This window comes from Adiantum capillus-veneris, chromosome 12, assembly GCF_014529385.1.
Source record: "Adiantum capillus-veneris isolate H3 chromosome 12, ASM1452938v2, whole genome shotgun sequence".
In the NCBI taxonomy this organism is placed as follows: Eukaryota; Viridiplantae; Streptophyta; class Polypodiopsida; order Polypodiales; family Pteridaceae; genus Adiantum; species Adiantum capillus-veneris.
In genome coordinates, this window is record NC_140942.1 from 137,074,600 (window position 1) to 137,089,232 (window position 14,633).

General features: G+C 44.0%; 1 protein-coding gene across 3 annotated transcripts in view; it reads right to left on the reverse strand.

Moving 5' to 3' along the window:
* LOC147446568 (uncharacterized) overlaps positions 1–4,881 on the reverse strand; it is a 6,486-nt gene extending 1,605 nt beyond the window's left edge. Inside the window, exons 1-2 of one of the 3 annotated variants that reach the window (XM_086525767.1) lie at positions 4,726–4,881; positions 1–4,599 (exon numbers count right to left, since the gene is read on the reverse strand). The exon at positions 1–4,599 is cut by the window's left edge and continues 119 nt beyond it. In XM_086525767.1, coding sequence (XP_086381893.1) covers positions 1–4,235 — 4,235 coding nt within the window. In that variant the 5' untranslated portion in view covers positions 4,236–4,599; positions 4,726–4,881. The other 2 variants (XM_086525769.1, XM_086525768.1) reach the window with 2 other exon arrangements.
* Between the last annotated feature and the right edge of the window lie 9,752 nt (positions 4,882–14,633).

Sequence of the window (14,633 nt, forward strand, 5' to 3'; positions counted from 1 at the left end):
TCTTCCAAATCTTCCGTCACATCTGGTCCTGTGTGTCTCACATCTTCCACAACCTTGACAACAGAAGTTCCCTTGAGCTCACTAGCAACTCTTCTGATACTATCCCCCACTTTGCTAAACTTCCTTAGAGATTCATTCTTCCCTGCACTAGTGTCCTTGACTGGCACATCCTTTTTCGATTCAAACTCAACTGACATCTTTGACCCTTTAGTTCTCTTCACCCTGTCCTTTGAAGGTGAAGGCAAAAAATTGTAGGCATCTTCTGTGTCAACCTCTGTTCTTAGTGAGGCATCTGCATCCAAGTCTGAAAAACCCTCAGCCCGGTTCGCTTTGCTGGCTTGATACATACTGGCATCATTCTTCTTCTCTTCCCCAATTTCCCTCCTCACCTTTTTCAAAGTACCCGAAATTTTCTCTTCCTTCAAACTTGACCTCTTCAAGACTTTGGTAGAATGACTTGCTATGGCCAGCAATGTCTCTTTGCTATCGTCTGAGATTTTTTCGCCTCCAGCTTCTTCAACTGATGGTGAATCTGGACGCTTTTCAGAACTTGACAAATGATCGCTTTTCATCTTTTTGCCCAATTTAATTTTAATGATATTCCTGTCTTTGTTTCTTTCCCTGGTATCTGTAAAAACCTTCATATCAGACTTCACCCGTGCAACATTATCCGATGAAACTTGCTTGTTTTCTTCCTCTGAAACTGCCTTGGCAATAAAGCCTTTACCTTCAGAATCCTTTCTATCTTTGTCAGATTTCAGCTTCTTAGTTTTTTTGGATTCTTTACCTCTATCTCCTGCTTCTGGGACATCTTCTGCATTAAGAGATGAATGGCTCCTTTTCAATTTTGACCCCTTAGAGGGTTCTGCTGGTGGTGTTAGCAAAACCGGAGCCAAATCCAAGCCTTGCATAGTCACCATGCATGTCCGCAAACCATATGCATGCCCACGCGATTCTGCCCATTGCAGGGTGGAACTCCAAGCACCAAGAGGAGCAGCAGCTACATTTTTAACAAAATCCAAAGTTTTTTTTGGCCTGAACATCTCTGCACTTGCACGTATGTCTTTAAATCGTTCGATCCTTACACCTTCTCGAATGCCAGTGTTTGCATCTGGAAATGAGCTAGTGCTATGCATTGCTCCCTTGAAATGTCTACAGCTTAATCCCAACTCTGAGCGCCTGCAGAGCTCTTCCAATGCTTCCTCAACAGCCAAGCAAAAAATTCTCATTGTGGTCTGCTGCACCTTTTCTTTAAAATTGGGACGAAATGCAATCATCTGGGATTGCTGTACCCATGCAAACGTGCAGTCACCAAAGAAAGCAACTAGAACTCTCCCAGACTTCTTTGCCTTTCTGGCAGACTTAGAGGCATCTGCAGGATCAAAGATCTGTGCGGGCCACCATGGATGGGACCTCACTTTGGCCCAAACCAAATCGCCAATACCAAACTCAGACCCTTGTTTAGCAGGTTTCTGTGCCTTCTTCACAGAAGATTCCTCTGCTTCCCCAGATCGGGACTTCGCATGAACAGAATCCCCAGCATAACCGCCTTCCTTGGTCTCTTTTACAGTCCCTGATTTGAACTTCTTTGAGAGTTTTGACTTTGGTACCTTCTCACCACTTATGACCTTCTCAGACTGTTTCTTAGAGGGTGCAATGCTTCTCACTTCGATGCTTTGATCCAAGGGAACTGAACTTTGTTCCTCCACAGGGGCAGACTTCTCCCCATCCTTCGGTTCCTCCACACGGGCAGCCTTCTCCCCACCATTCAGACCATCCATAACACTCTCCTTTTCATGGAGATTGTTGCCAGAACTTGCATTAGCTTCAGGAGCTGACGAGCTGGATACATGAATTAATGCTTCTGCAGACAACCCTTCCTTCTTTGACTCTTCAGCATTCTCAGCCTGTAGAAACGAAGTACCAGCCAACGGCATCAAAGAATGCTCCTCTGGTTCTTCACCTGGTGCTACAATTTCTTGCTCTGCTACTGACACTTCACCCTCTAAAATTCCATCTCCACGGTCAAAAATTTCATCTGCAACACTTTTCCTCATTTCTGCCACACTACCCTCTAATACAACCTGAGATCGTCCATCATCTTGTTTCGGTTCCTCTTTCAATGGTTTGTCCTCAAAATCTGCAATTTTACCACCCTCAATCTCATCACTGCTCACATCAATCTTCTTCAACTCACGTATGCTCGGTTCTGGCACACTACCATCAAAAACATCCACACATTTCATCTCACTATGGTCATGCTCCTTGTTCAATACTTTTGCCTCTTGCTCCGAATTTTTACTCACCTTCATACTCTCATTTTCGCTCTCAAAAATCTCTTTCCCATCATTGTTTCTCACAACAAGCACACCTCCATCAATCCCATGCACAGGTTTTCCATCCTCAACCACAGGTTCATCACTCTGACTCTGTACCGTCTTCATGTGCAGTGTGCCAGTCTCTCCCTGAGACGACACATGCTGTGATGCACTGCTAATTGCAGCAAGTTTGTCATGCATTACATTCTGCTCAAGCGTGCTTCCATATTCTTGTGCTAAGGGCTCGGATACAGCCTCCGTGGACATATCCCTCCAAACACTCACTAAAGTACTCTCTCCTTGCTCACTACTTACAGGCACATAATCAGGCTTGGGACTGATGGCACGACATGCCCCCAAGGAATCAATGGCCACCAACTGATCCCCAGCAGTGGCTTTAATAGATCTCATATCACTATACTCATCTTTCTTTACAAAATCAGAACAACCACTACCTTGACTTGCACCTTTATCCTGACCCTTAAACTCTGTTACAATGTCCTCCAGGACAATACAGCTATCCCGTTTTGAGTCTTCTAACGAATCTCCAAGCTTCAAATGCAGCTCTGCATCAAGAGCATCGGAATTAGAAGCCGCAGCCTTACAAACACATGGGTCCCCATGCATATGTTCATCGAGCTTACCCAGATGCACAGCAGCATCTTCCTGGGTCACATTGATTGAGGTTGACTCAAACTTGACTTCCTTTACTGCAATTTCAGTACTGACTTCTTCCTCGGGCCTCTTGGCTTCACAGCTCTCTGCATTGTGGGCAGTCTCAACGTTTGCACTTGCCAAACTAGAAAAAATATCATCTGTATCATACTGCACCTGAACCTCTTGAGCATCTTCAACCTTAGAATAATTACCAGTCAGCTCCTTGTCCTGAACCACATCAGATGCCAAAGTTTCTCCGCCTGTTTCATTACAGGGATAGGCAGCTATCGCCTCATGATCTTGCACTCGCCTATTGCTGAGGTCGCTTGCTTCATCCACTCGATGAGGAGCATCCACAAAGACCATTTCGCACACTGGCTGCTGTTGAGTATTATGAGGCCATTCCTCATTGCTATGTACATTCTCCTTAGCTTCATGCACTGCGACAGGTTCATTATTTGTTTCTTGGGGCAAAGATTTCACGTCCACATCTTGAGGATGCTGATTAGTGTGTGGCTGAGCTGAGCTCTCCTCCATGATAACATCGTCTACACCTGCATGCCAAACCTCTGTTTTATCTGCATCCAGAGCTGGAAATATGCAATTTTCATCAAAAAAAGATTCTTCCAGGGGCATGTCATGTGCATCAATATCAAAGTCCATGTCATAAGCATGTTCCGCTACTTGATTCTCCTCTAAGTCATGGAAAGTGGCACCGATGTATTTACCACCCTCTAATTTGCCAGTAGCAGGCATCTCAAAAGACTCGGCTTGATTAGAAGCCATAAATACAGTCGATGTCACATCCTGGTTCACATGTGTGCTAGAAACTGGTGCTGTGACATGACCTGTGTTATCTTCCTGAGGTAAAATGGTAGCCTCTTCCTCTGTTTTCGTAACTTTTGGTAATGACGACAAGATGATCTGCTTGGTTGAGAAACCCCGTGAATCATCTGCAGTTGTGGCATGATCAAAGCCCAATGCTCTTGCAGATGTCATCATGGTACCATCTTGTTCACTTGCAGCTGCTTGCATTTCGACAGGATTATCTGAACCCACATCACAATGATCAAATTCAAGAGCCTCTTTTTTGTCAAAGACTACAGTAGTGTCATGGGGGACAATACCAGGAGGACCTGCATACTCTTTGCACTCAAACGCCTCTGAAACCAATGAGGCATCATCATGTTTGGTCTCTCCTGCTGGAACATCCATAGTTGAATAATCACCTTCTCGAGTCTCCATTTGTGTTGTCGACATTGCAATGCCCTGCTACGTCCGTGTCAACAATAACCTTAGATATAACTTAAATTAACGATACCCTTATTCCTTCCCCATTGCAGCCATGCTCACTGCTACCATAAACTTATGACTAAATGCAAAAAAGTTAAGGGCTTAAAATGCCCTAGCTCTCATCTTCACTTTCCCAGCTTGATCTGTAATCTGTGCATGCCCTCTTCTGCAACTCACACACTCTCCAGCTCGCTGAAGCAGCCAGTAAAAAAACCCCAATCGGAGCTGCAAACCGGTTCTCAACAGTTATCCAAATGGAAGGCCTACATGGTTATGCATAATTTGGGTCTTTGAGCATGCCAGAATTCCTGGTGATGCGCTACCATTCAGCCTGCAATTCAGCTCTTCTCAAGGTCACAGAAAACCCTCCGAACAAATACGCACTCAGAAAACAAAATTAGGGCAAAAAACACTGTCGTGGGCTACCAGCTAAAGCGAAACTAGAAGTGCGGCTTACCACCAGCGCCCGCCATAGCCGAGAACTTCGAGCGGGAGATCGTACGCAGAGACTATAGAGTAAGCAGTGATGATGATTAGGCAAAATGTGTGAAAACTGTTGTGGCCGAGTTTTACAAGTCGTAAGCTCAAATCTCAAACCTCGTCAACCAGATTGCCGGCGGGCAAACTATGGAAAAGTTTGTTTTCGAGTCAAACCTTCAGCTGCTTATCATCTAGGGAAAATTACCAAAATACCCCTCTAATTTGTGGAAATTCCCAATATACCCCTCAAATTTCCGAAATTCTCAAAATACCCTTGTATCTATTTTCGTTGCATTCTTCAACATTTTCTCTTGTTTGACAATTGAGATCGGTTTTTGAGTGCTTAGCATGTAATTTGTCGCAAACTACCTCGCAAAAAAAGTGAATTATATCTAAAAATAATGAATCAATTCATCTCCAAAGCCTACATAACCAACTCAAATTTTAGTTTTAGCATCCCGTATGGTAGACAATCACTCTTCTTATGAAAAGCTATAATTTTTTTTTGTTTTTTTTGTTTTTTCGTTTGGAGATGAATCAATTCATCTCCAAAGCCTACATAACCAACTCAAATTTTAGTTTTAGCATCCCGTATGGTAGACAATCACTCTTCTTATGAAAAGCTACAATTTTTTTTTGTTTTTGGAGAAATTTACTCTCACAACCAGGGGTATTTTGGGAATTTTGGAAAATTTGAAGGGCATTTTGGGAATTTATGGCAAATTATGGGGGTACTTTGGGAATTTGAGGGGTATTTTGGGAATTTCCACAAATTAGAGGGATATTTTGGTAATTTTCCCTATCATCTATATGTATTCTATAACAGCAGTCCGAGTACCCTTTACACGTGTCAACGTCTACGAGTTGAAGGCTAAATGCCAAGCACGGGATAAAGAGAGAGAGAGAGAGAGAGAGAGAGAGAGAGAGAGAGAGAGAGAGAGAGAGAGAGGCCGGCGAAGCTGTACTCGTACAAAATAATTCCTTTCTTGTTGTTGATTGTTAAAGGGATTTTGTTCTGCCAATTTCACCCCTTTCCTACAAACTCCATCTAGGTTCTCTCCCACAAGAGTATTGGAAGTGTTAAAAGTGGAAAACCCCTTATCAATAACAAAAGCATTTTTCCCATTGATCGTTCCATTTGGCAAGCAGATTAAAATACGTTGTTCAGGGTAATCCAAAAATAAGTTCTTGATTATTTATGAGGTTGAACTATTCCACTTGTGTATCTTCTTCCTTTTGGAAGATATACATTCTTTTCGCTTATTTCATAAGATTATAGATGACCGACCATTTATGAAAATCTTATGATCTAGTTGATTTCCACCTTATTGAGAGTGATGAAGAAATTTTGATTCTCAAAATCATTTTTGATCATGACCTCACCACTACCCATACTGGTAATCAATACAAAAGGTGTTTATTGAAAAATAAAAATCACTCCTTGAAAGAATGCTAGTGGATGTTATAAGCATTATCAAGTTTGCACTACCACCACTTGATATTTGTTTATCACTTACCATAGATTTCCATGTGGGAAAAGTTCTTGGACAACCAAGTTTCCTCACCCATACATGGGCAGGGGGACCTCACTGTAAACTATGGTTGTCGATAGCACACACTAAGCTTCTCTACATCCACGTCGTTTGAACCTGCTCTTACACAATGTTGCCCATCCTTAGGCACCATGTGTGTGAGCAAGCATGGCCACCCAATGCAAAAAGAACATTAGATCCTTCATTTCTATGTTGGACAAGGCGACCTCACTCTGAACCATGGTTGTCGATAGCACACACTAGGCTTCTCTACATCCACATCGTTTGAACCTGCTCTTACACAATGTTGCCCATCCTTAGGCAACATGTGCGTGAGCAAGCATGGCCACCCAGTGCACAAGGGACATCAGATCCTTCATTTCTATGTTGGACAACCAAGCTCCCTTGGGCAAGGATTGAGCTCAGGGAGGTCACTATGTATAAATTGTGTATATCACGTGTGTTCAAGTATTATTTATAAATTCCTTTTTTGTGAAATTTTTACAAAAAAATGTGCATCCTTTTTCTATTCAGTCTGTGAAATTTTTTTCCAAGTTTCATTTTATGATACCCTTCTGTATGTGAAAATGTGAGAAAAAATAAAATTTAACAACCCCTTCAATTGTTATCACGCGATAGTCACATAATAATTAAGTGACCCCCCCCCCCCCCCCCCCCCCGAGGGTTGAGCTTCAAACCCCACAAAAATAGAATCGCATGAACCAATAGGGTAGCAACCTTTTTTCATGGCAAGTGGGACAATTTTCAAATTATAAATATTAACTTGGGCGTAACTCTATGTAAAGCATTCCCACTCATCCCAAGAACGGATGGCAAGAGCAATTTTCTGTGTATTTAATCTCAATCTCATTACAAAATGGTGTTTGTTTCTCGATATGAAATAATTCGTTTCTTCTTGTTGATTTTGAAAGGGATTTTTTAAGCCAATTTCACCCCTTTTTCGTACCAGCTCCCTCTAGGTTGTCTCCCATAGAACTATTGAAAGAGTTTTTGTCCTAATACAAGGTGGAAAATAACAATAGCATTTTTCCATGATTAGAATACATTGTTCATGAGGTTGAACTATTCCACTTGGGTATCCCATCACTTTTGGAAGATGTACAATTTTCTCCGCTAATTTCATCAGAGTATAGATGAACATATATGAAAATCTTATGATAGTTGATTTCCACCGTATCTCCAAGATAAGTGATAGGGAGTGAGGATAGTTTTGTGGTTGTGCTCTTTTTGCTATATAGATTGTTGCAAGCATGGGATATCATATCCTAGCCTTGGGCCTATATTTCCTTCAGCCATTGATGGGCCGATTGTCTTGTTCTCCCCTCTTTCCATATTTTAGCCTATTTATTAGGTCATGGGGCTGGAGGAGTGGGTCAGGCAGCCTCGTTATGACCCTATATAGAGAAAAATGAGTACCACTCTTGGACATTGCATAGTAGCCAATAGGGGACACCTTCATGGGGGAGCCCTTGAGGTGCAAATCAGCCAAGGTTGGTAGGCAAACATGAGGCTCCCTCCTCAACCTTCATGGTGTTTTCAAATCTGCCCTAATATTCTTGTCGAGTAGCAAGAGTAGTGATGGGTGATCCTCCTTGGGTGCAATTACCTCGTCAAGCCAGCATTTGAAGGGCTTTGTGATCATGCAGTGATAGAGTTTCTCATCCGAGATCTAGACTATGGATGTTAACCCTCACGCACATTCCTATCACCTACAACGGACGTCGTATTATTTATTTGGTAGAGTCAGGTACCAGGCTTGTCGGTCCAATAGGAAAAGGGTAAGAGTGATCGCCGATGAGAGGCACATTCTAACTAGAACATTCAAGGGATTAGTTGGCTAAGCATGGGCACCCAAGTGTGAATGGGACGAGCTCATATAAAAGTCAACTAAACCTAAAAAACCTCATTCTCTCATTTGTGCAATTGAAGAGTGCTCTTGCTCCATCTCCATCTTCTTCTTCTTCATCTCCTTGTGTGTGTGTGTGTGTGTGTGTGTATGAGTGAGAGAGAGAGAGAGGGTGTGCGATAGAGCATTGTGGTGGCACGACGGTGGCGAGGCGGTTGAGCGCGGCGTAGCGGCGTCTCCCTCTTCTTCGCGGCGAGGAATCCTCCATGATAGGAAGCATAGAGCGGTGAGTGACACACCAATGCCATCTTTGAGCTTACTAGTTTAGGCTTGTTGTGTGCTTGGAACCATTAATGGCTCGCACACAGTGTATCGGCAACTGACACGTGCGACATACGCGCCCATTTTTGGCGCCGTTGCCGGGGAATGCCATACACTAAGCTTGAATGGCACTTTGTGCTTCTTTTGTGGTGCAATTTCAATTGTAGGAAAGGTAATGAAATTGTAAGAAAGGTAAGGAAGGAGGGTGTGTGTGTTGAGAAGAAGGATTTTGTGTTACTACTGTGTATTTTTTTTGTTAATGGAGTTTTCAAAGGTACCGTGTTTTTTCTCTGTGTAAGGTGTTAGTATTAAGGTTGTTAGTTCTGTGTAATGTAATGTACAGTAAGTAGGAAGTAGATCTGTGCGAACTAATAGAGTGTGTTAGTGTGTAACAGTAGGTGTATTAGTTGGAAGTAGGTAGGTAGAGTGTGTGTGTGCTTTCGCGCAGGCCGCGGCGACCTTATCCTTTATAATTTTTTTTAAAAATATAAAAGTAAAAAACAAATCGGAAATATCTCCCAGACCCGAGCCCAAGCTCACGCTCAGGCTTAGGCATCTATCACACGTAGCTAAAAATCGACTTTTTTTAGGACCAACGGAGCTTCAGGTGACCGAACGTTGTGTTGTAAAGCACACCGCGACCCTCTGAGTGATACGCTCATTTTAAGCTATCACACACTTTATTTTTTTAAAAAAAATTATTAAAAAACATTAAAAACGTAAAAAACACGAGTGAAAACGGACGCTTAAAAAAGTAAGCGGTTAACCTTCGAGGTTATTCGCCGACGCTTGTAGGGTGCCAAAGGCACACGCATCTGCACTCTGGTCGTGTACTAGAGACGGAGCAACTAGAGAGAATTTTGACTTACACGAGTTCTCATTATCCACCTACATTAGGTTCCGGGCCCTCGGCGGGGACCCAAGGTAGTACAAACCAAGACCCGAACATAGCGGCTAGTCACTCTTCCTCTGACTACGACATCATGGAGGGTTTCCCAATGCCTAATCCGATAGCTCAAGCCAAGACATACATGCCATGGTCCACGGTCTGGGCCGAGCGTGCTTAGCCACTTGAAGGAAACCTTTAGTAAAGCCACTCGCTCCGAACATGGAGCTAATGATGTAAATGAGGGGGGTGGGGAAGTAAATTCTCCATTTATGACCAACGTAGAGCCTATGCCCTTAGAGAATGTGCATGTGAATACTTCATTCACTGCACCTCCTGACTCTTTAGAGTTATTCCCCTCCAAGGTCATATTACCCGATGGTAGAAGCCTTGCCGAAGTGCAAGAGGTTGAGCGATGTATCCTTGCAGTGAGGGAAAAGAAATCGAGAGCTTACGCAAGGCGGAGCAACGAAGAGAGTTAAAATCGAAAGGTCCTATGTCAATATCTTTGTGAGGAGAGCAATCGAGTGCTCCTGACTTAGCAACCGGTAAGGGCCAACCCCTAGAAAGCAACATTGCATCTAGCTCAAAAGACACCCCTAGCACGTCAATCATAGATGGAGTGTTCTTAAATGAGAACTGGGAGTACGAACTACAAACGGAAACTCTAACCGACCTATACACAGGTCACACCTATCACGTGGGTTGGTTAGATGTCCTACAATCCACAATGGGCGCTACTAGTGTGGAGGATCAACAACAAAGAGTTTGTGAGATCATCCACAGGGTCATTGAGTTAGAGAGATAGAACAAGGGGATCAACATGCCTTCAACGGGTCTCATGAGATTCTTAGATAGAGGAAAGGCTAAACAACCGACCTTATCGCAAATGGAGACTCCCTCGGTAAGTCCGATGGATCCTCCATATGTTGTTTCTCCAGGGGTCTCAGTGCAATCTGAGTCCACAAGTGATAGCTTCACCTTTGCAAGTCTAGCTCATCTTTCCCTTGATGACACCGCGGCTACCATGCCTACCCCAATGATGGGCATGCCGAGAAACACGCCATGGACCTCATTTGTTAGTAAAGCACCACTACATGGTAGCTCAATGCCTGCAACAATACCTACAAGTGTGTACCAATCGTATGCACCTATGGGTCATCGCACTCATGTAGTCCCTACCCCTCCCATTGTTTCAACAACCTATCCTCCACAACCACAATACCCAAGTTCTTATTTCCATGGGACTATACCGGCTAGCATTAGCATGTCACATCCTACGTCTGCTATGCCTAGGGCCACACATATGAACTTTGGACCGCCACATGGCACAACACCATACCAAACATGGAACCCAAGGGCTTCCTATGCGCCAAGTCCAATGCCAATACCTACTCCACATGTAGTCTCTGGAGCGCCTTCACCCACGGTGCCTGCTCACTTAGGTGACTTGGCAACGTTTGCTCAAGCTATTGGTCGATCTATTGCTGAGAATATGCGTAACACGCCTGATAGAGAGCCTAGAAGTAAGGCAGTACAAATAGCCAAGCTCACACAAAAATTTAGTGGAGACAGGGATGTGAGAAAGCATATCGAAGTGTTTGAACAAATATGCGATTCTCTAGGAGAACACAATGACCTGCTTAAGAGCAATGCTTTAAGACAAACCTTAAGTGGAAAGGCTGGGGATTGGTATAGAACCCTAAGGGTGGAAGAAAAAACGATTTACACTTTTCTTAGGAGACTGTTCTTGAAAGAATACATACGAGAGGGAGTGCTTTGGGGTGTAGCCTCTCAGCTCCAGAAAGCCCAACGAGAGGAAGGAGAGTCGGTGAGAGACTTTATTAGTCGCTTGAAGCATTTGAATTCTCATTGTAATCCAAATGAGCGCTTCAACAATAACCAATTGGTTGATAGATTCATTAGGGGATTACGACATGAGGATATCTACAATGGCCTAGTCATTAGAGGTATCACCACTTGGGAAGCAGTCACCACCAATGCGATCCAATTGGAGGATAATTTAATGATTCAAGGAGAAAGAGTGTCTGTATTAGCTCGCAAGCATCATGGCATCAGCCAATGACCCTAAAGTGTATTGCTAAGGAGCCAAAGATATCTGAGATGACTTTAGCAGATCTCACCAAGGCTATTCAAGAGAGTCTTAGAGACAATCGTGCTCCGCAAAACAATCATATGTATCCAAGAAGGGAGCAACAATGGTGCTCAGTATGCTATGGACCGCATAGTACCATTGAATGCCCTACCTTTAGAGTAAAATTCAATGGGAATTGCAATGCCTGTGGAAGGTATGATCATCAAGCTAAGGATTGCATAGTATTTAAGCGCGCGATGGCCAATAGACCAACCTTAGCATGGACAGACACACCTCGAGTGCCTGCATTGATGCCGGCCCCACCTCTTGAACAAAAAACACAACACATGGTCCCTAGGGCCCAAAATGTTGTTCAAACAACACCCTTACCACCTCCAGTGCTAGGACCGCAACCACCACATCCAAGAATCACTTCTGTGAATCAAGTGGGTTGTGAGTCATCTATTGCTTGTTTGGAAGGCTGTGAGGAAGATATAGATCCTAATATTGCCTATGGGAAGGATATGCTTGAAGAAAGTCCACAATACTACATGGAGGACTATTGGGGACAAGTCAAACCTGTATATCAAGTAGCTGCTCTTGCGGTAAGAGGTCAAAATATCAATTACACTGCTAAGAGACCACCTCTTCAATGCTATGAGTGTGGAGGTCCGCATCGTGTAGCCGAGTGTCCTATTAGGCTACAAAAGAAGGCCACACTAATACAAACCAATTAAGCGAGCACGTCTACAATGCCAATATTCATGTGTACACTACAAGAGGTTGTGTGCTCTTGTGACGTTGTTAGCGACGGAAATACACTGGGTTTTTATAACCCCCGGCGTCGCTAAAACCGTCGCTACGAGCGTCGCTACCAGAGCGTCGCTATATGCGTCGCTATATAGCGACGCCCATAGAGACGCTCATAGCGACGCATATAGCGACGGTTACACAGAAGACTATAGCGACGCTCATAGCGACGCTACAGAGCCATAAATAGCGACGCTTATAGCGACGCCCGAGAGAATTTTTTTTTGGTGGCAGGACATTGAATGCCCTGCCACCCATCAACCATATTGTACTTGATTCACTTTTTAAAAAAAGTGCAAGGGTAGATAATAGACCCAAAATAGTCACCCACAAGACGCATTGTTTGCAAAATTGACAATTGTACACATCATAGGCAAAATGAATTGATTGGCAAATGTAATAATGACAATTGTACAACATCATAGGCATAAAGAATTGATTGGCAAAAGGAACTGCGGTGACAAATGTAATAATATACATGGTTCAAAAAGACGTATAAAATCCGTCTCATGATACATAAGCTATGAGAAACCCTAAACTAATGCTATCTAGCTACGGCTAAACTGACGTCGTCTAGTCAGACGTCTCATCGCGTCCAAGCGGCGTATCTGTCGGATTCTGCAAAAAAAGACAATAAGACAGCTTTCAGTAAGTATAAACATATAACGACATTTATAAAACAATACAAAAAATAAAAAAGAGTAAACCCTAATACTAACCATGCCGCCGCGAGAACTGAGAATGTCCATCAGGGCGTTTAAGCCCTTCCTGCCCACGTACTCGCGCTCGTACGGTGTGGGATCACGTCCTGTCATCGACCACTGTCAAAACATACAAAGATTTCATTATGTTAGAATTAAAAAACTCATAAACCCTAAACTATCGAACATAAAGAGCAATGTGAAAACACTTACGAAATCGGCCTCAAATGATGCCCATCCACCGCTCCCCAAGTGGTGCGAGCTCCCTGCCTCTACTCGCGCTCTGGCTGCATCCTTTTGTTGCTTCCACTTGTCGGGATTCTCGCGCGCTGCTTTCTTCGCATTCTTCCAATCTTCTTTGGCCAGCCAATCTGGCCTGTTCCACCCATTCTTGATTGCTTTTTGCACTTCGGAACGCTTGTGTTTGTAGTATTCGCGCATTCAAATCTTCATCAGGTCTTCATTGAAGCGCTGATCCCGTGTTGGAACGGGAAACTCATCATGAAGTATGCTGATGACTCTGTTTTTTAAATCACTTGGTACTTCACTCCATTTGTTTAGTATGTAGTGTCTAAACAGCTGAGAGCAAAGACCACGCATGCGCGAGATCACCTTCTTGCCGTCATCATCCATGATGATGCCGCCGCTGATGTCGACGGAGTAAGGCAAGCCCTCTGGCCGGTGACGCGTGAACCTGGGTGTCCCGGCAGGGGTCTCTAGCGGCGTGTCGATGGGGGTACGGACGTCAGGTGTCTCCACCGGCGTCTGGGCCCCGAAGCGAGGAGTGTCGAGTGGGGTGGCTCCTGGCGGAGTAGGTAGAGGTGTGTAGCTTCTAGGAACAGTCAGCCGTGCAAAACCTGGCGTAGATGGCGATGCTGTGGCTGGTGTGGGGGCGGGCAAAGAAGGGGAGGGTAAAGAGCCTCGTCGAACACGAGGCGGTGTGGAGGCATCGGTGGCGGAATCCCCACAACAACCGCCACCGCCACCACTAGAGCGCCGGTGTCTAGACGAGTGTGAAGCTCGTCTCGTCGACGCCGAAGCTTCGGAGCGCGCCGAATGCTCCGAAAGAGGGAGATGCGGATGGAGTAGGAATGCGCGATAATGCGCCAGAGCGATGACGCTCCACGTACCACTGTCTCTGCTGCGGTGACAAAGAAGAAAGAAACTCCTCATCATCCATACCTGCATTAAACACACGAATATTTAAACTTAATATTGAATGAATAGAGTAGACAATTACGCAAAGACCATTAAATACAATGACGTAATGACGCATATAAATACAATGACGCAATGAATTGAGTGATAGAAGAGGCAAGTCGAAAACTCAGAATTTTCAATCAAAAGATGTGAGCGCGAGTAGAAAAGAGCGTTATACACCATGGAAGGTACTTAGAGAGTCAGAGCTTTTACAACACGGAGCAAAATTGTTCAAATACAATATTTGTGGCTTTAAGAGATCTCTCTCTCATCCTCGCATAACTCAGCATAACTTCCTATATCTATATAGAGCTCTCCGTTTAAACACATATCCTCTGTTTCATTTTGTAGCTCCTCTGCATGCACCCCATATAGAGTAGTAGCATCTTGATGCTCGTCTGGCACCACCGCAGCGGCTTCTGATTGAGCATCTTCTCTGATCTCCTCCATTGATGTCGTTGTGATTGGCACAT